General features: G+C 42.8%; 1 protein-coding gene and 1 long non-coding RNA gene across 3 annotated transcripts in view; one reads left to right on the top strand and one right to left on the bottom strand.

Annotated features, from left to right (window-relative positions):
• UGCG (UDP-glucose ceramide glucosyltransferase) overlaps positions 1-2,611 on the top strand; it is a 37,963-nt gene extending 35,352 nt beyond the window's left edge. Inside the window, 1 exon segment of the mRNA XM_017855473.1 lies at positions 66-2,611. Within this exon segment, the coding sequence (XP_017710962.1) occupies positions 66-236 (171 nt within the window). The 3' untranslated portion in view covers positions 237-2,611.
• A 12,680-nt stretch (positions 2,612-15,291) lies between these two features.
• LOC108517497 (uncharacterized) overlaps positions 15,292-22,129 on the bottom strand; it is a 38,102-nt gene continuing 31,264 nt past the window's right edge. Inside the window, exons 4-6 of one of the 2 annotated variants that reach the window (XR_001882118.1) lie at positions 19,681-19,797; positions 17,220-17,282; positions 15,292-15,633 (exon numbers count right to left, since the gene is read on the bottom strand). This is a non-coding gene — a long non-coding RNA (uncharacterized LOC108517497). Of the gene's footprint in view, positions 15,634-17,219; positions 17,283-19,680; positions 19,798-20,843; positions 21,012-22,129 lie in introns of those variants that run through there. The other variant, XR_001882119.1, reaches the window with a different exon arrangement.

Raw genomic sequence — 22,129 nt, forward strand, 5'->3', positions numbered from 1 at the left:
TTTAATTTTTTTAACCGTGTCTTTGACAGTGAGTGAAATTAAAAAAAAATTTTTTCCATTCGTAGGGTGGCACACTGTGTTTTTCAAAACTTGATTATGCAGTCGCCTGGTTCATCCGCGAATCCATGACAATATACATTTTTTTGTCTGCATTATGGGACCCAACTATAAGCTGGAGAACTGGTCGCTACAGATTACGCTGTGGGGGTACAGCAGAGGAAATCCTAGATGTATAACTACAGCTTTGTGACTGTATATAAAGGAAAAAAGAGAAGTATTATAAATTATGTTTATATAAATGCTTTTAAAGGTCTACCTTCTGTAGTTTTATCACATGTATGTTTTGGTATCTGTTCTTTAATTTATTTTGCATGGCACTTGCATCTGTGAAAAGAAAAAAAAAAACACATCTGTAGTCTTGGCCAAATGATACACTTTATTTTGTGGAATAGAGAATCAAGAGAATTGGTTCTAGGAACCTGGGTTTGTTCTTCATTGTTGTTTATTTTTTTAAAATAAATAAATATATATATAGATGCTCTGCAACAAACACTATGACAGTATCCTTCAGTAGAGAAAGTTTCTTATTTGTGAGTACACTCTTTTAGAACATTTACGGGTGGGATGGCAGCAGCTTTGCTTTAGGGTTTAGAAGAGACTAGAAGGAATGACTATTCATGTCCAAAGTGAATGGTTTTGTGCAGTGAACAACACACGGCGAGGTACTAACTGAGAAACTTTTTCATGCTTTATGCCTACCTCTTGTAGCTGTTGCAGAGCAAATATAAATTGTAATAAGGTAGCTAGGCCTTGCAGAAACAAACAGAAAAACTTTAAAAAAAAAAATAAAAGAGCTGGAGTCTAGTATTTATATGAATCTGTGAGAGATACTTTTTTTGGTCTCACTGCAATGAACCAAAAGTGGCTGAGTTTGGTTTTTAATTGTAGCCATGTATTGAAGGCATCTTTTTGACCAACTCTTGTTGGTTCTGTCTTGAACCATTGTTAATCACTGTGCTGTAATTAGTATAGCTAAATCTTTTCCTTCCTTGCTCCTGCCCCAGCCCACTCCATCTTCCCTTAACATTTTTTCAGGGGGGTGTTGGGAGTGGTTTTGTTTTAGTATGAGTGGATGTTTTGATAGTTGTAAGGAAAAAATGCATTTCAGACACATTTCACACATGAGCTATTTTCTTACACAGTATGTCTTATTGTTAATAAGAATGTAATTTCATGATACAAGTATTTAATATCTTTTTTAAGTCAGTAAATATTCTAGCCATCAATAAATAAATTGCAGTAGAGTATTAAGAGGGGATAAGATGAGTTTACTCTTAATCAGTATCAAACTAAGTCTACTGTGTGTGTTTTTTTTTTTTTTTACACTATTATAGTTAGTCTAGTCTTATTTAAATTGGATTTTTGTATTCCAGTTTATATGACAAAATAGACTAGATCAGTGCTGGTTGTAAATGCATGCTGTACCCCACTGTTTTCTCCCCATCATGCCGCTAAACTTGCTCACCAGGTTGTGCTTAACTTGTGGTGAACTGGACTTGTTTTGGTTTTCTTGTTTTGTTTTTTTTTTAAAAAAAAACAAAAAAAAAAATGTAAGGGACAGTGCATAAGCCTTTTCTTTGTTTAGTGGTGGTGTTTTGCTTTTTCTTCAGGATTGGATGGCATGTTGTCCACAGGAATGCCTACTGCAGGGCTAATACTGGCAATATGGCAGCTGTAAATTCTGAGTTACTACAGTCTCCATGTCAAAGCATAATGTGTAGCATATTAGCAATAACTACATATTTATAGAAAACACTTTTCACTCTACTGAGCCAATTCATTTAATTGTCAAATGTCTATATCCATGGTTTAAATGGCAACATATCTATAAGTATGTGTACACATTATATTTAAGCTTTTCTCTGGGCCAAACTGCTTCATCCTTTTTTCTTCCTTTTTTTTTTTTTTTTTTTAAAGCCTTATGATGAATTTGTTTGAAGGGCATTTTCTTTATGAACAAAGGCTTGGATGCATATTCCTTTCTTTCTGTGAATGGGAATTGTTCCCTGAGGAAAGTTGCACAGTTAAAACCAGTCTGGTTGTGACCCACTACATGTTTTGTTTTTAATCACTATGACCTGAGTTGAACTTTGCTCACCATGTTTGTACTTGTTGGTCTGTTTAATGAAGTTTGGTTGATGCCATCCTTTGCACTGCCGAAGTGTAAACTTGTGTATTACTTAGCTTTCTGCTGATCTCATTATGGACAGTGTAACAACAAAACCAAAATGGCTGGACAGACTTCTTGTGTTTTGTAAATATAAAATAGGACAGTTCTGTAGGTTTGTTCAGTGTGCTAGTGGAGTATTTCCTTAATGTAAAGCTTCACTTAAACAGAGTGGTTCTTTGTTTAGCAAGCTTGGAGTGATGATAAAATGGTAAGAAATAATATAAATGTTGAAGAAAGCATCACAACAGAACTATAGGAGTCTAAATTTAATAAATAATCTTTAAAAAAAAAACATTGTCTAGAATATATACCATGTTTTATTATTTAAAATCATTGTCTTAAATGTTTGTTCAAAAAATAAAAATTTGAATACAATCAAAACATTAGCAGTAGTATTTTTTGTTCTTTTCTTCTATATTTTTATAAATAGCATGTTCCAGCATTCACATCAGAAGTATTAGAAGAGTTCTGTCAAATATTCCTTTTTTTTTTTTTTTTTTGAGACGGAGTCTCGCTCTGTCGCCCAGGCTGGAGTGCAGTGGCCGGATCTCAGCTCACTGCAAGCTCCGCCTCCCGGGTTCACGCCATTCTCCCGCCTCAGCCTCCCAAGTAGCTGGGACTACAGGCGCCTGCCACCTCGCCCGGCTAGTTTTTTGTATTTTTTAGTAGAGACGGGGTTTCACCATGTTAGCCAGGATGGTCTCGATCTCCTGACCTTGTGATCCGCCGGTCTCAGCCTCCCAAAGTGCTGGGATTACAGGCTTGAGCCACCGCACCCGGCCCAAGTATTCCTTTTGAAATCTTCCTTTCACCTGAGCCATTGGTAAAATAAATAAGGACATAGGCAGTCCTGTGACTTAGGTATGTCTTTTCTACATTGGTTGCCTGTTAAAATCACCTGGAGAACTTGTAAAAAATATATATATGTATACACACACACACCCTGGACCCTGTACACCACAGACACATGGAACACACACACCCTAGGCCCTGCCCACATAGATTTTGGTGTAATCATTCTGGGTGAGGCCTGAGCTCTTCTACCTGTGATTCTACTGTGAGAATGGCTGGCTCGTAACGACCTTCAGAAAAGAGCCAGTGGTCCTTTGGGCCCCTCTTCCCCAGGCTCACAACTTGAACTCAGCCTTTTAGATCTTACCACTCTAATGGCTAGGAAAGGTAAATCCAAAGGAAGGAATGGAATGGCATTATTACTTGAGACCCAGATGGGAGATGAACCTTACGTACTTTCCAAGGCCGGGTCCCTCCCAAGCTGGAGGCCTTCACAGGCCTGTTTTACCACCATCCCATGAGAAAAGAATGTTCTTAACTGGAGAACAGATCTGGGGTAGAAAGAATCTACTATCAGCTGAGTATCTTTGTCTCTCCATAGCTCATATGTTGAAACCTAATCCCAAATGTGAGAAGGGTCTTTCAAGGTGAGGCCTTTGGTAGGTGATCAGAGCCCTCAGGATTGATGCTTATAAAGGAAACCCCAGAGAGCTTTCTTGCCTCTTCCACCACATGAGGATACAGCAAAAAGGTGACCAGCTATGAACCAGGAAGTCCACTTTTACTAGCCACTGAATCTGCCAGGGCCTTGATCTTAAACTTTCCAGTCTCCAAAACTGAGAAAGTTTTGTTTATAACCCCCCCAGTCTGTGGTATTCTGTTACAGGAGCCATAAGAAACTTAAGACACAACTAAAAGGGATCTGGCCCAGTAAACAAACTGATTCCTTCTCATTTGTGTACTTCTAACCCTACAGTTTAAGAAATGATCAACACAAAGTTGATCAGTATTAGAATTTCATAGCTAGGTAGATCTTGAAGATCCCTCACCCTTATTTTAGAATGAAGCTGAGACACCCACGGTGAGAGCTGTGATCATAGGGTTAGGTAGACACGGCGCTGGTGGCAGAGCTGGGAGTAGCCCCTCTATCTGGTCCCAGTGTGGTATATTTCTCCACTGGATCACATTGTTTAAATTTATGCCTACACTAGCTTTAAAATTTACCTAGACCTTAAGGGGGAAAGAATAGCACAGTTTTAATAACCATCTGTATCCTAACTCTCAAAAATTGTTCTAGAGAACCAGATTCAAACCTGTAGAACAAGAATGTAAATTACTGTAAAGCTCATTTAAAGTGAAATGCTTTACGTACATGATTGATAGAGATTAATACATACCACAAGACTGTGTTCATGAGAATGAAAATAGTTCAGACCTTCTGAAGTTTATCAGGATCTAGTACTTGAATTATTCACTTACTCATTTCAAGTTATAGTTTATGACCACATCAACTTCATTTTGGTGAAAAGAAACATCGCAAAAATGGTGAGCACCTATCTCTGCAAAGCTGCAAGGATATGTGTTTAGTTGGATAATTTGCTTTAAAAATATTGATACCTAGAAGAAAGTTTAAAATCACTATCTCAGTATTTTCTAAAAACAGAAATGCATATCTTTAAGGGATCCCTGAGCAGCTAGTTGCCTAAGAACCAAAATGTGCTAAGCCTTTCATATGGCCCCTCCTCAGTTCTGGGAGAAATTGGCAGAGACTGTGGGTGTCTGGAATGGTTTCATGTGGTTGTGCTGTTTAGACTAATCATCATTTAGACATCCATGCTAATAGCATGGACTTGTAATTATCTAATTTAAACAATTTAGGGATATCATTTATTTCTCTACAGGACTGAGAGTGTCTGCACCCCTCCCCTGCTGCCTGCACACCTCCCATTGCGGTCATGCCACCTTTGTTTCCCAGCCTTTGTCACCAGCCATGAAACCTCTATCATTTCCCCTCATGACTGGCCAACACCAGGCCAGCCTAAGGAACATACTGGAGAAATCCAGCCGACTATTTATTGTGCAGCTCTGGAGCAGGGGAAAGGAGTGGGTTAGAAGTGGTGACTTGGGAGTAATTTCCCTATAGGTGATGGCTGAGACGGTGACTATAACCTAAGTCAAAGTGTCAGTAGGTGACAACTAAGGACAGAATCTTGGGAACCTATTTAGAGAGACAATGGAATAAAAACATCTAGGAAAAGAGGCTGCCAAACCTGGCGTTCAAATGAGCTTTTTGGTAGCTATGGGACTTTGGGAAGCTTCCTTCATCTTTCTGAGCCAAGCTTTCTTACCACGTAGAATGGAGATGTTAAAGCACTTTCTGAGGTGGTAGAGATGATTCGACCAGGTCATGTACATAAGCATAGGGACAGTTAGTGCCTTTTTCCTCCAAAAGAAGAAAGAAATAGTAAAAGGAGTGCCACAGTAACCTTGGAAAGAGATTTCAAGAAGGAAGTGGTCACGGGAGGAGCCATTGACTATAAAGGATGGGAAGAGGCTAGTAAACTCTGGGGCAGGAAACTCCCTGTAGAGTTACCAACGTAGGTCTCCGCCGTAGTGAATTGTCTCAGATGTTGATAGATGAAGTATCTGCGTGGGAGTAATACAGCTTCTTTATGAATGATTTTTCTTGTTTTATACAATGATACATTTTCTACAGTGAGAGACAAAGGGGTGGGACTTTCAAAGCCAGAAATTGCTCCTGACCCTGAGAGCACCCATATGACTCTGATGCCAAGGAAACGTTTTAAGAAAGGCAGCTCCCAGGAGGCCAGTTCATCAGAGTGGAAGAAGCAGAAGTCAGAGGCTTTAGGTTTGGCTGCATGTAAGAAAGACATGAAAGCTATGGGCGCAGATATTTGGAAACTGCAACAACGATGCATTTCCACCCAAGGTCCCAGTAATACTAAGACAAAAAACAACCTGACTCGAATTTGCGAGAAATGTCCTAAGAAGTTGGGTCAGTAAGAGATGATGAAGGGGAATTGCCCATCCCCATCTTCCAGTCTCCTGACTTTATCCTAGACCGTCTCCCAATAGCCTAATCAGCATTCCGGAAGCAGCTGTGGGCACCCTAGCCCTGCCCAGTCTGTCCTTTTTCATTTTGTTCTGATTCACTTGTTTTTGGTTATATTGCTTGTTTTACTTCCTGCTTTGTCTCTACATTGACTTGGAGCTTGACTTCTGACTTCAGCTTCTTTCTCTGACCCCATGTTCCTCAGCCTTACTCAAAGCCCAGGAATAGGTGGTCCTTAATTTTCTATTCTCATTTCACATCACCATCTCCAGCCTGAGCTCTCCATCCCCAACCCAGTGGCTCACTCCCAACAGCTGACTCTTTTCCATGTGGAACCAGAGCTTCCTTGCTCCCATGCTGTTTCCTTGCCCTGAAAGTTTCTCTCACTTCATCCTCACTTTCCCTGCCTATGGGGATGCTCTCTTTCTTTATTGTTGGTTTTTTGTTGTTTTTTGAGGTTTTTTTTTTTTTTTTTTTTGGTTTTTTGGTTTTTTGGTTTTTTGAGACAGAGTGTCACTCTGTCACCCAGGCTTGAGTACAGTGGTGCAATCTGGGCTCACTGCAACTTCCACTTCCTGTGTTCAAGCGTGCCTCAGCCTCCTGAGTAGCCGGGGATTACAGGTGTGCACCACTACACCCAGCTAATTTTTGTATTTTTAAGGGGTTTCACACCATGTTGGCCAGGTTGGTCTCAAACTCCTGTCCTCATGTGATTCCCCTGCTTCGGCCTCCCAAAGTGCTGGGATTACAGGCGTGAGCCATCACCACGCCCGGTCAAGATACTCTCCTCCTTTAAACGTCAACTCACATTCAATTCAGGACCTTTCCAGAGTGGTGTGTGCCCACATTTTGTCCCTTTCATTTTGTCAGGCATTTCACTTAGGTGTCTGCAGGTCATTTATAGTTTTCGGGGGCCTGGACTTTGCATATCTTAGTAGTCCTTTCTTGTGCTTTTTTTCTCTTTGTACCCTTCCCTTCCCTCCACTGCATTCACGTAATAGTCACTCGGGAAAGGTCTATTGTTGACAGTCAAGCCAGAATCAAAACATTAATTCTGGCACAAATGTCATTTAATACCTTTTCACCTTCTCATTGTGTTAGTAAAGCGTTTGCTATTTCATGCTCCCAACCCCCCACACTCACTCTACTTGACTAAAAGATTTCTCTACACATGAGTAAAATACTAAAATTTTGTTTTCCCCTTCTGGAATCTTCTAGTTCTGGTTTTGGGTTTTTGTTGTTGTTTCTGTTTGTTTTTTGTTTTTTGAGACAGAGTCTGCCTCTGTCGCCCAGGCTGGAGTGCAGTGGTGTGATCTCAGCTCACTGCAACCTCCGCCTACTGGGTTCAAGCGATTCTCCTGCCTCAGCCTCCTGAGTAGCTGGGATTACAGGCACACACCACCATGCCTAATTTTTGCATTTTTAGTAGAGACGGGGTTTCGCCATGTTGGTCAGGCTGGTCTCGAACTTGTGACCTTGTGATCTGCCTGCCTTGACCTCCCAAAGTGCTGGGATTACAGGCCTGAGCCACTGCACCCGGCCAGTTTTTTTTTTTTTTTTTTTTTTTTTTCTTAAACTTTGAGAAGCTGGCAGTTTGGGGAAGGAATCAAGAGGTGACCCTGTCAAATCTCTCATCAACATCCTACAAGCCCACTGATTCTTGTTGTGCTTTATTTTCAAGTCACATGTTGGTTTTGGATCATAAAAATAGTACATATTTACTATAAACATGAAACATAAGAAATGAACAAAAGCACTTCTAGGTAGCTACTCAAGAGAACTGGAAACAAAACATGTCCACATAAAAACTTGAATGTTCATAGCAGTGTTATTCCTAATAGCCAAAAGGTGGAAACAGCCCAAATGTCCATCAACTGATGAATGGACGAACAAAACTTGATCATATACAGACAATGGGATATTATTTATCCCTAAAAAACAACTGAAGTGCCGGGCGCAGTGGCTCACGCATGTAATCCCAACATTTTGGGAGGCCGAGTCGAGCAGATCACTTGAAGTCAGGAGTTTGAGACCAACCTGGCCAACATGGTAAAACCCTGTCTCTACTAAAAACACAAAAATTAGATGGAGTAGTGGCACACGCCTGTGATCCCAGCTACTCAGGAGGCTGAGGCGCGAGAATCGCTTAAACCCAGGAGGCGGAGGTTGCAGTGAGCCGAGATCACCCCACTGCACTCCAGCCTGGGCAACAGAGTGAGACTCTGTCTCAAAAAAGAAAAAGAAGAAAAAGAAAGGAAGTATTGATGCATGCCACAACATGGATGAACCTTGGAAATGTTATGCTAAGTGAAAGAAGCCGGATACAAAAGGCCTCATAGTGTATGATTGCGTTTGTGTGAAATGTCTAAACCAGGCAAATCCATAGAGACAGGAAGTAGAATAGCTGTTTTCTAAATCTTGCTAAATTTGACAGATGAAAACGTACATCATTCTTTAAATATGTGGCTTTTTAATGACTGGTAAGATTGAGTATTTTTGTATGTATTATTTTTTAGCCATTGGATTTTCTTCCACTTCTTAATCTTGTTTATTTATTTATTCATTCATTCATTCATTTATTTTGAGACCGAGTCTCACTCTGTCGCTCATTGTGGAGTGCAGTGGCATGATCTCAGCTGACTGCAACCTTCACTTCCCAGGTTCAAGCGATTCTCCTGCCTCAGTTTCCCAAGTAGCTGGGATTACAGGCGCCCACTACCATGCCTAATTTTTGTACTTTTAGTAGAGATGGGGTTTCACCATGTTGGCCAGGCTGTTCTTGAACTCCTGACCTCGGGTGATCTGCCTGCCTTGGCCTCCCAAAGTGCTGGGATTACAGGCTTTAATCTTATTTAAATGAGGATCCAAATGTTTTCTTATTGCTTGCTCCACTTCTTTTCCTTTTAGCAATATAAAATAGCTTTTATATTGCCAAGCTGAGCCCTTCACTCTTCTAGAACCTTTGCATTTAGGAAGGTGTTTCCTCAAGGTAAGATAGAGTAGGCACGGAAACAATCAATTAGCATTTGTGCAACTAAATGGCCCATGGAAGTTGTCCAGATCAAAGATTAGTCTTCCCAAATTTGCTTTCCCTCCCTCTTTTCAAGTAAAACCATTTTCAGCTTTGAAGTAACAATATTTTCAGAGTCTGTGTTTGTGAAATAAAGCTGATTTGGCCTTTGGGTACTGTTTCTTAGATACATTACTGAACTTCATTTGTTATTATTTTATATTATCTTTTCTAGTCTTCAGAGTTAGAATATGCTAACTGTGCAAAGTCGGTTGGGCCATTTTTATTCCTATGCTCCAGAAAAAAATTACTTAGCTAAGAATTATCGGTCCTTTAAAAGTTTGAAAGAGGCCGGGCGCAGAGGCTCATGCCTGTAATCCCAGCACTTTGGGAGGCCGAGGCGGGCGGATCACCTGAGGTCAGGAGATCGAGACCAGCCTGGCCAACATGGTGAAACTCTGTCTCTACTAAAAATACAAAAATTAGCCGGGCGTGGTGGTGAGTGCTTGTAATCCCAGCTATGAGGAGGCTGAGACAGGAAAATCGCTTGAGCCCACGAGGCAGAGGTTTCAGTGAGCAGAGGTCATGCCACTGCACTCCAGTATGGGCAACAGAGCGAGACACTGTCTCAAAAAAAAAAAAAGTTTGAAAGAATGTATTTTATATTATGTATTTATATTAAACTTTATAGGCCTGGCATTTTGATAATATTTTCAATTTATTTCATTGATAATAATCAGTTCTGCGTTTGTAAAGTCAGTTTTCGTCATGTATGCGTTAGAGACGCACATAGCATGTTCATAATTCTCTTCAGATGTTTTCTTTTTCTGGTCATATATGCTGTTGAGCAGGAGGTTTGCAGCCCCCGTGCCAGATGAACTTGGACCTCTGTGATCTAAGAGCAGAGCTGCAGGCAAGATCATCCCTCCCGTGTCTATCAGCAGCTTCCTACTGTGAAGAAAACTTGACCCCGTTACTTCTCCTCTTAAAACACTTGATGTTGCCATCAGGATAAAGCCCAAGCTTTTCTCACAGCTGAGAGACCATTTTAGGTTAGGCCCCAGCCAACCCCTCCTTCTTGTCTCTCAACTCTTTTCCTGACCTATTCATATAAACCCTCCTCAGAGCAAACTTCCTCCAGTTTCCTGACGCCTGGCCTTCCCCACTCTGGGCCTTGGTGGATGTTGCTTTCACCTGGGTTCCCCAATTCCTCTAATTAAGTCCTGCTCAGTCCTTGGGACTCAACTCAGAAGCCAACTCCCCCAGGAGGGCTTTTCCGACTGACACTCACGTGGTTATGCACCCTGTGTCTGCGCCTCCCCAGCCTCACCCTTTTTCTGCTCTAGCACTTACACTAATTATTTTAATTGCCCCTTTAGTTCTTTGTGTTTGTCATTAGATTGGAAATGGCAAGGGCAGGGAGGGTTCATAAATTACTTGGCTTTGTGTCCCAAGCACCTGATGTAGGACCTTACGCAAAGTCCTTTTTATTGAACAAATCAATGAACAAATACTGGTAAGCATGCCTGTCTCACTAGTATTAAGTCTACTATGGCCGGGCGCGGTGGCTCAAGCCTGTAATCCCAGCACTTTGGGAGGCCGAGACAGGCGGATCACGAGGTCAGGAGATCGAGACCATCCTGGCTAACACGGTGAAACCCCGTCTCTACTAAAAAATACAAAAAACTAGCCAGGCGAGGTGGCAGGCGCCTGTAGTCCCAGCTACTCGGGAGACTGAGGCAGGAGAATGGCGTAAACCCGGGAGGCGGAGCTTGCAGTGAGCTGAGATCCAGCCACTGCACTCCACCCTGGGTGACAGAGCGAGACTCCGTCTCAAAAAAAAAAAAAAAAAAGCCTACTATTGCCCAGGCTGATCATACAGTGGTGAGGTATGTAGATTGTACAGCCAGACTTAGGTTCACTTTCTAGCATCACCGTTTGTATCCTGTACCACGTCTCTAAGTGGACACCAATGTCAGAAGTGAATGGAATGATGCATATGAAAAGCTACATCCTCAATAGAAGTTTTGTGTTGCTATGATATGGATCTCAAGTACTAGACTCTGTCACTAAGCAAAATGAAAGCTTGACTACCCAGTGGACAAAGTCACTTTTTTTTTCCTTTTTTTTTTTTTTTTTTTGAGATGGAGTCTCGCTCTGTCACCCAGGCTGGAGTGCAATGGTGCAATCGCGGCTCACTGCAACCTCCACCTCCCAGGTTCAAGTGATTCTCCTGCCTCAGCCTCCTGAGTCGCTGGGATTACAGGCACCTGCCACCAGGCCCAGCTAATTTTTGTGTTTTTAGTAGAGACGGGGTTTCACCATATTGCCCAGGCTGGTCTCGATCTCCTGACCTCAAGTGAGGCCTCCCTCCTCAGCCTCCCAAAGTGCTGGGATTACAGGTGTGAGCCACCACACCTGGCCCAAAGTCATTTTTCTTTCCTCAATACTTGAAGAATTGTTTATCCTCTGATGGAGAGGGTTGCATGATCTTTTTGAGGGGAATTGACCTTTTGCCCTTGATGATTCAGAGTAAATATTCTAGTGTTCAAGGAGAAAATCAATCTGATTCATTTGAACTATTATAAACAGTGCTATTGTAGCCAGCAATAATACTGTCCAGAATGTTAGAGCTAATGGATTGACGTGCAAAGCTTAGGAAGCAACTGCAAGACCTCATTGCATAGACCTGTGTTCCTATAAGAATAGCCCACAAAATCTGAAAGCTGAAGTGTCCGCAGCAGAGCATTGCACATATGACCTGGAATCAGATGTGCCCACATCATAGGCAACATTCAAGGGGTTTTACCAGGTTGGAATGCTTCCAGCTGTTATTCATTTAGTGGACAACTGGTTCTACATAATCCAAAGGCAATTTCCCAGGTGTTCTCTTCTCTGAGCACTGAGAGCAGTGAGCACATGGGTGCTTAGGTCTCTCCAGAACTGACCATGTGGAAGAGAGTTTTCTTCCATGCGGCTTTGTAGGTTGTTAAACTAGCGTGAATCAGAATCATCTTAAATGCCAGCAGCAGCGCCCCTCCCATGTGAGGAAAGCAAGGACTCTGCAACTTTATCAGCTTTCCTGAGGTTCTGATGGAGGCACTTCCAGCCACTCTTACAGGAACATCTCGGTAGAGGTTTATCCCCAGGGGGATGCATGTTCCACAAGTCAAGGATGGTGGAGTGGAGGTGGGAGCCTTGCAGCCTGGAGGGTTGAGGCTCAGACCCTAGGATGTCAGTCTGTTGATCTCTAAGCAAAGCGTAATAGATCTGTAATCACCAGAGGTTACAACACACAGGACTCTACAAGCCAGGCCACATGGAACAGCAGATGTTGACTGACAAGTAAGAGATCTAGTATCAGACAGAGAAAGTAAGGCAGAGGAAAACTTGTTGAAAAGTTAACAGAAGGTTTTCTTTTCATATTTTTTCTCCTAAAAACTGGGATTTTGAATTTTGTCACTAGGGTGGCTGGAACTTAAAATTTCTATCTATTTTCATGGATTAGCCCAAGGGGCAAAAAATGAATGGAGGAGTACCATCTGCTGTGACTACTGAGACTGAGCCAAAGCTGCCGAGTGGAGCTAGAAAACACTGTCTGTCCTGCAGAGTCCCACTGATTCGGGCCAACAGTGCTGTATTCGCCCATCCTTGGGAAATTCTGGGAAAATGACAACCTGTATTGGCTGATCACTTTTGATTTTCAGTCCCTCCCATGTAGGACAATTCAACCACCGAATGAAGAGTGCAGACACACCTCAGAGCTCATAGTCTGGTATCTAGAGATGAGGATCCAAATCTGGTTGCCTCACTCCCTTGCTATGACCATCATCTGGGAGAAACTGATCAATTCCATTGAAGTCAGTGGCACCAGAAAAAAGGTTTCACTTCTTGCATGTGAGAACAGAGACCACACCCCCAAAAACCTCAACAGAAAGTCCCAGCTGCCTGTCTCATTACTGCTGGCCCATCCAGTGGCAGTCAGTTCACTATGGCTTGAAGAATTCCAACAGCTGACTTGCAAAGGAAACATGCAATTTCCCAGAGATAGACCAAATTGCATGATCAGAAAATACGGCTAACATAGAGGCAGAATTAATAAGAGAAAGAGAGGTAAACTTCAGTGAAAACTTAATGAGGAGGAGAAACATAATGAAGACATTTAAGAAGATACAATTAGAGCATAAAAAATGAAATTGTGGAACTGAAAAGTATGATTTCTTTTTTTTTTTTTTTTTTTTTTTTTTTTTTTTTTTTTGAGACGGAGTCTTGCTCTGCCGCCCAGGCTGGAGTGCAGTGGCCGGCTCTCAGCTCACTGCAAGCTTCCACCCTCCCGGTTCACGCCATCTCCTGTCTCAGCCTCCCCGAGTAGCTGGACTACAGGCGCCCGCCTCGTCGCCGGCTAGTTTTTTGTATTTTTTTAGTAGAGACGGTTTCACCGGTATTAGCCAGGATGGTCTCGAGTCTCCTGACCTCATGATCCGCCCGTCTCGGCCTCCGCAAGTGCTGGGATTACAGGCTTGAGCCACCGCGCCCGGCCAAGTATGATTTCTAAATTTAGAAATTCAATGTAGAAATTAAAGAGAATGATTACTTCTGAAAATCAAAATAGTGTTTAGTGGGATCCCCACAACCCAGAGCAAAACAAAACAAAATATACTAAATACTAAGAGAAATACACAGATACAAGACAGAGAGGCCCATTTAGGTGGAGACCTATATTGTTGAATAATAGGATTTCCAGAAGGAAAAAGGAAGAAAGAGAAGAAAACCAAAGACTTGCTTCTTTAGATTTAAACGACTTCCTAGTCCCAGGTGGGTAAAATGAGAAGACACATCTGCAGACAAAGAAGTGTCCTAAAAGGAGAAAATGGGGAAAAATTAAATAGGGTTAAAATTTTTAACCCAAAGGATAAATTTAATGGTCATCAGCCAGAAAGAACAAGTTACTGACAAAGGAAAGGTAGTTAGACCATTGCTGAACTATTGGCAATACTGAAGGCTACTGGAGGGAAGTGTGACAGGAAAATCTTATATCCAGCCAAAATGTTATATGAGGGCAAAAATAAGGTATTTATGGGCATGTAGGACCTCAGAAAGTATACTACCCATGTACTCAACCTGAGGAAATTAGTCAAGAAAGTACTTAAGAAAGTAAGGATGCAAGGAGGCCAGGCACAGTGGCTCACACCTGTAATCCCAGCACTTTGGGAGGCCGAGGCAGGCAGGTCACCTGAGGTCAGGAGTTCTAGACCAGCCTAGCCAACATAGTGAAACCCTCTCTCTACAAAAGTACAAAAAAAAAAAAATTAGCTAAGCATGATAGCAGGTGACTGTAATCCCAGTTATTCAGGAGGTTGAGGCAGGAGAATCGCTTGAACCCAGGAGGCAGAGGTTGCAGTGAGCCGAAATTGTGTCATTGTACTCCAGCCTCGGCAACAAGAGTGAAACTCCATCTCAAAAAAAAAAAGAAAGAAAGGAAGAAAGAAAGAAAGAAAATAAGGATGCAAAATCATAACCAGATAAGAGGAATAAGTTCTAGTGTTCTACAGAATTCATAGTTCCTATAGTTCTAGTGTTCTGTAGGATCTCTATAGTTAACAATAATATATTACACAGTTTCAAATAGCTAGAAGGAGGATATTAAATGTTTCCAACATGAAGAAATGATAAATGTTTGACAGGATGGATATGCTAATTACCCTGATCTGATCACTTTACATTATATATATAAAAACATCACTTTGTACCCCATGAATATGTACAATTATTATTTGTCAATTTAAAATAATAATTATTTTTTTTTTTGAATGGAATCTCGCTCTGTCACCCAGGCTGGAGTGCACTGGCATGATCTTGGCTCATTTAAACCTACACCTCCCAGGATCAAGCAATTCTCCTGCCTTAGCCTCCCAAGTAGCTGGGATTACAGGCATACACCACCACACCTGGCTCATTTTCGTATTTTTAGTAGAGACAGGTTTTCGCCATGTTGGCCAGGCTGGTTTTGAACTTCTGACCTCAGGAGATCCACCTGCCTTGGCCTCCCAAGGTGCTGGGATTACAAGCGTGAGTTACTGTGCCCAGCCTAAAATAATAGTTTAAAAAAAAAAAAAAATTCAGCAACAGGGAAAGACAAAGAATACAAGAACCTTGTAATTGTTATACTCTAAATAGATGCTAATGTGACATGGAATAATGAGAATTTTAAATCAGATGAGACTTATTATGGAAGAAAATTTAATAGCCTTGGCTAAAATTCTAAATTATCTCAAAACACAGGAGTAGGGGTGTGAAAGAAGAGAGTGGGGAAGTAAAAGTGCTTTCAAGCTTTGTTGAGGTTTATGAATTGTGAGGGAGGGGCTGCAACGCCATTCTACAGTGCACAACAAACAACTTTTCGGTTGCTCCTGGCTGGGGCCGGTGGCTCACACCCGTAATCCCAGCACTTTGGGAGGCCAGCGGGCAGATTGCTTGAATCCTGTAGCTCGAGACCAGCCTGGACAACGTGGTGAAATGCCGTCTCTACTGAAAAAGAAAACACACACAAAACACAAAAAAAAAAACACAAAAATTAGCCAAGCGTTGTGGTGCGTGCCAGTAATCCCAGCTACTTGGGAGGCTGAGGCAGGAGAATTGCTTGAACTCGGAGGCAGAGGTTGCCATGAGCCTAGATCGCACCCCTGCACTCCAGCCTGGGAGACGAAGTGAGAGTCTGTCTCAAAAAAAAAAAAGTTGCTCCTTAGACTTGACTGTTCTAAAAATCCTTGATCTGTTCTTCCATTAAGGATTTCTATTGGCAGTAGTATCCTTTCTCTCTCTCTTTGGCCTCGAAGTTTCCTTTCCCTACCTTCCAAGCTCCTCCCCCTTTTTCTGTTCTTACCCATGTTCATCTCACTTTTTACACAGGGAAAATTAACTACAGATTGTGAACTTAGGTTCTGTGCAGCTCCGGGGCATGCAGAGCCTTCAATGTCCAGTTCCAGAATGTAGGCTTTGTTGTGAAGGCAGTAGGAAGTAATTGAAGGTTTAGTGTGTTAGAAAGATTTATCTGGCTGCTTTGTGGAGGATGGATTAGAGAGAACGAGCGTGAAGCACAGACACCCAGCAGGAAGGTTGTTGCTCTAATCCTTGTGAGGAATTCTGTTTCTTTTCCATTCCTATGACCTAAATGTGGCTGAAACATTTTCTTTTTAGTTTTGTACAGGTCAGATGGGAATGTACCACTCACAAACTGCTCACTTTCTATAATGGGAACTCTTTAATGTTTCATACCAATCCTAAGCCTTCCTTAGGAGGGGCAGACTGCCTGAAGTCCCAGGAGGCTGACACCTAAGAAAAGTCCGGTCCCGGCGCAGTGGCTCATGCCTGTAATCTCAGCACTTCAGGAAGCTAAGGCAGGTGGATCATTTAAGGTCAGGAGTTCAAGACCAGCCTGGCCAATATGGCAAAAGCCCATCTCTACTAAAAATACAAAAAATTAGCTGGGTGTGGTGGTGCATGTCTGTAATCACAGCTACTGAGGAGGCTGAGGCAGGAGAATCACTTAAACCCAGGAGGTAGAGGTTGCAGTGAGCCGAGATCGTGCCACTGTACTCCAGTCTGGGTGACAGAGCAAGACTCTGTCTCAAAAAAAAAAAAAAAAAAGTCCATGTCAGGATCACAGCTCACTTCATTTGACTTCCTGCCTTCACTTGACTCCTCCAGAACGCTGCTCTCCAATCTGTTCCTGCATATGACTGACTCAGTCCCACTGACTTTATCCTTTATCTCCCTGCTCCAGTTTCCCACTTACTCAGATTTGATGACCAGCTTGGTATTCCCTGCTGTTTCCTAACACTCAGAGTTTCATTCTGTAGTATGTTGAATTAAAACATTAGTTGAGTTCATAGCCTCATCAGGTCTATTGCAAAAGTTATGGCATTTATGAGAAAGAAGAAGTTGGCCTAGAAGAATTGGTTTGGGGGAATTCATGTGACTCAGAGTATCCCAAGTCGCAGTGAGCCTCTCTTGCCAGCAAATGCAGCTCTCCCTCCTTTTCCTCTTCTGTCAGGGAGCCCACCTTGCTAGAGGGAGTTACCTTTGCCAATTCTCTTTATACCGGGCATTCTTACCATCTCTGATTGCCTCCAGATGATAGCCAGCATGACCTTGAGGATCCAGAACGAAGAAGGAAGCTAAAACATCAGAAGGATGTTAAGCATTTGCTCATTTTTATTAGCAAAACCCTGGAGAATGCCTGTGAGCATAAGGGCTGGACCAAGTAAAGAGGGACATGGATAAAGGTGAGGCTAAACTTTATTTATTTATTTTTTTTTGAGAGGAAGTCTTGCTCTGTCACCCAGGCTGGAGTGCAGTGGCGCGATCTCAGCTCACTGCAACCTCCGCCTCCTGGTGTTCAAGCTATCCTCCTGCTTCAGCCTCCTAAGTAGCTGGGACTATAGGCACACGCCACCACGCCAGACTAATTTTTGTATTTTTAGTAAAGACGGGGTTTTACCATCTTGGCCAGGCTGGTCTCAAACTCCTGACCTCTGGTGATCCACCTGTCTCGGCCTCCCAAAGTCCTAGGATTATAGGCATGAGCCACCACACCTGTCAGGTTAGGGTAATTTTTTTAATATGGTATTCTTTCCAGAGATTTTGGATGAAAATGCCAGCTCCAGCATCTAGGAGCGATTTTTCTCAGTTGACTGACAGGAAACTGTGATTCATAGATAGACTACACCAAATGAAGCCAAGAGGACAGAAATTTCTGCCTACGATGTAGAGGAAGGAATGCAAAGGCAGGAAGATGGGGACTTGGGAGTGGATTTATCATATGTGATTCACCCACCTCAAAATTATGTCCTTTTAGGCTGGGCGTGGTGGTTCATGCCTGTAATCCCAACACTTTGGGAGACTGAGGTGGGTGGATCACCTGAGGTTGGAAGTTTGAGACCAGCCTGGCCAACATGGTGAAACTCATCTCTACTAAAATTACAAAAATTAGCCAGGCATGGTGGCGGGCACCTGTAATCCCAGCTACTCCACAGGCTGAGGCAGGAGAATCGCTCGAACCCGGGAGGCAGAGGTTGCAGTGAGCCAAGATTATGCCGCTGCACTCCAGCCTGGGCTACAGAGCAAGACTCCATCTCAAAAAAAAAAAAAAATCATGCCCCTCCAGTAAAGACTAACAATATACTCATATCACCAATCCATTGAGAAATGCATTGGTGCAAGGAGAGCTAGAATCTCTGTAAAGCAGTTGTAGGCCATGGATGCAAATGGGATGACCTGCACTTCTTATGGGATGAGACAGTCTCCCTAATTCCAATCAGGGTGATGGAAATGGGAGTAGAACACACAAGCGAGGCCAAGCATCAGCACTTCATTTCGAAGGCATGGAATCTACAGTTGTCATAACTGCCAAGGATACTTACGTAGTCATCTGAATAGTCTGACTCTTTGGTGATACCTAATTACCTAAACAGAAGATCCAGAATTGAAACAGATGGGTAGCCCACCACAAGGTTTTATCTGATGTATGAAACCAAAAAACTCCAAGTTTGGTGATAAGAGGCCTTACTTGAACCACCACCATAGAATCCTGCCTCCTCACTCAATCACCAGGTCTGATTAATTTCAGAGACTATGAGCCCCTTAAATAAAAGGAAAGGTGCATACCCTCAAAAAAAACGGCTGTGATAACGTGACAAGTATATACTCAGCCTCTTCCCCCTCAACTTCTCCAAATAGACAGCTATTCATAGGGGTAGGTGTACACGCAAGGAAGGAAAATATCTAAAACTTCAGCTTTGAAATAATGGGAGACTAGAACACTGTCATGGATTACCAGTCAGTGGCAGCCTCATGATAAGATTATAAAGCTTTGATTCCAATAAGCCTCACATTGGGCTCTAATAAGACCCCAAACTCATCTCGCGGTTGAGTGTACAATTGGAATAAATAAGTTCAGCAATTGGCATAATTTCCAAATTGACCCTCTAACCCAAGTCATGAGGGCTATTTGGTAAGCAAAGCAAATTAAGCCTTTACAGCAGCACTGTCCAACAGAAATATAATGTGAGCCAGATGTCTAATTTTAAATTTTCTAGTAGCTGCATTTTAAAAAGTAAAAAGAAACAGGTGAAATTAATTTTAAAAGCACATTTTACTGAACCCATGGTATCCAAAATAGTATCATTTCAATATGTAGTCAATATAAAACTTATTGAGGTACTTATTTTTATATGAAGTCTTCAAAATATCATCCAGGCGTGGTGGCTCACACCTGTAATCCCAGCACTTTGGGAGGCCGAGGCAAGCAGATCACTTGAGGCCAGGAGTTTAAGACCAGTCTGGCCAACACGACAAAACCCCGTCTCTACTAAAACTATAAAAATTAGCCAGGTATGGTGGCACACGCCTGTAGTCCCAGCTACTAGGGAGGCTAAGGCGTGAGAATTGCTTGAACCTGGAAGTTCGAGGCTGCAGTGAGCCAAGATCACACCACTGCACTCCAGCCTGGGTGACAGAGCAAGACTAGGTCTCAAAAAAAAAAAAAACCTAACAGGACTTGGAGGCCAGATGTACCAGGTATTTTTGATGCCTTGGGTAAGACACATATGTGCCTGAAGTGAGAGATGAGCCCAGGAGTTGAGGTTGCAGTGAGCTATGATTGCACTCCAGCTTGGGTGACAGAGCAAGACCCTGTTTCAAAAAAGAAAAGAAATCGGTGTTAACATCGTTCTTTATTACATCTAATAACCCACTTAGATAGTTTTTCATTCTCATTTCCTCAACTATAGGCTCTGCTGGTTTAGAGGTCTTAGTAACCAATCAAAGAATGTTTCCCTCAGGAGACACGAAAATGATAGCACTGACATCTGGGCAGAGTTGAAGTTGATAATTCTTTCAGTCAAACCTCAGAAATTGACTGGTAGCCATAGAGGAAAATGAGGAATGGAGAATCTTTCTGGATAGAGTCATGGACCTGGGACTCCCTTGTAGGAGGCTGATATCCCTGCAGGGTATCTTGCGTTGTTCTTCAGGTTGCTTTAGGACTCTTAAAGCAAACCACCGTATTTTGTACTTAAAGCTTGCATCGGGTGCTTTCCCAAGCATCCAGGCCCAGGAATGACACTGTATTGGGAAATGAGCTAATTAACCACATCCCTTCTTCCTAAGCCAACTCCAGGGCAACTGCAACATTATCATAGAAGTTGCACAGGTCAATGGCCAGGTGCAGTGGTTTATGTCTGTAATCCCAGCATTTTGGGAGGCCAAGGCAGGCAGATCATGAGGTCAGGCGTTCGAGACCAGCCTGGCCAACATGGTGAAATCCCATCTCTACTAAAAATACAAAAAATTAGCCAGGCGTGGTGGCAGGTGCCTATAGTCCCAGCTACTCAGGAGGCTGAGGCAGGAGAATGGCCTGAACTTGGGAGGTGGAGCTTGCAGTGAGCTGAGATTGTGCCATTGCACTCCAGCCTGGGTGACAGAGCGAGACTCCATCTAAAAAAAAATTAGTTGGGCATGGTTGTGCATGCCTGTAATCCCAGCTACTCAGGAGTCTGAGGCAGGAGAATCACTTGAACCCGGAAGGTGGAGGTTGCAGTGAGCCGTGAGCCGAGATCACACCACTGCACTCCAGCCTGGGCGACAGGACAGAGCAAGACTCCGTCTCAAAAAAAAAGAAGTTGCACAGATCAAGATCAAAAGACTGAGAAAAGAGACCATGGCTTGAACCCCCCAGGCTTCCTACTGTTTATTGCCAAAATCGTAGCCCTCCTTTTCTGAAAGTGAGACCATGTTCTGGTAAGTTCTCTGCATGGAGGAGCACAGAATCTGAGTTTGCTGAGAGTAGGCTGAGAATCGGCCCATCCTCACTCTTCCAGTTAGTCACTCTTCCTCCCTCTGGAAGACTGTGTGAAGGAAAAGAGGAAAACGGGGGTGAACATGTCTGCCCATACTTTTTCCCCTTCTCCATGACAGTATGAAGAACGGAGAACAAGCTTTCTTCCCTCTCCACACTCCCTTTCACATTGCAACATCCTCTGAGTCTATCAGGGGCCATCAGCGGATCTGGCAATGCAATCTATTCTGATGAGAAATGGGATAGAAGCGACCTTTTTTCCCTTTAAACATCATAGTTGACTGACAATGGTCTTTGCTGTCTTCTCTAGAATAGTAGGTAACATGGCAATCATATAGGAGGGAAGACCAGTAGCCTGAAAGAGCAGATATGGTATTTGGGGACAGGCAGAATGAAGTTAGATCAGCAGAGCCACAAAGGACCCCAGTGATCATCTGAGAATTTTAAAATAGGAGACATCAGGCATTGAGCAATTGGTAAGAGGAGCAAAAGGTGAAAGACACACAGAAGAGGCAGTAAGCAGATATGACCTGAACCTATGAGTGAGCAGACACTATAGGGTCAGATGGAGAGTAAAGAGCATTTTGCAGCTGGGCGCAGTGGCTCATGCCTATAATCCCAGCAATCTGGGAGGCTGAGACGGGCAGATGGCTTGAGCTCAGGAGTTTGAGATTGTGGGCAACATGGCAAAACCCTGTCTCTACAAAAAATACAAAAAATCAGCCAGGCATGGTGGTGTGTACCTGTGGTCCCAGCTATTCATGAGGCTGAGGTGGGAAGATCACTTGAGCCAAGGAGGTGGAGCTTGCAGCGAACCAAGATCACACTCCAGCCTGGATGACAGAGTAAGACTCTGTCTCAAAAAAAAAAAAAAAAAAAGAGAGAGAGAACATTTTGCAGGTAAAGATGTGAACAGCAGAGGAAAAGATGGTGAAGCTGAATCAAAAGGATGGTAAGGTGCTAAAGCAGCCATTGGCTCCTCCTGCAGCTGAGGGAAGGGGAGTATCACCCAGTTGCTAGACCCACACTGAATCCTGTATAACAGCTATCCTCAACCTTGTTGGCACCAGTGACCAGTTTCATGGAAGACAATTTTTCCACAGATGGGATCGTGAGTTGGGGCATGGTTTCAGGAAGATTCAAGGCATTCTGTTTATTGTGCACTTT

Source organism: Rhinopithecus bieti, unplaced genomic scaffold, assembly GCF_001698545.2.
Source record: "Rhinopithecus bieti isolate Rb0 unplaced genomic scaffold, ASM169854v2 scaffold_41649, whole genome shotgun sequence".
Lineage (NCBI taxonomy): Eukaryota > Metazoa > Chordata > Mammalia > Primates > Cercopithecidae > Rhinopithecus > Rhinopithecus bieti.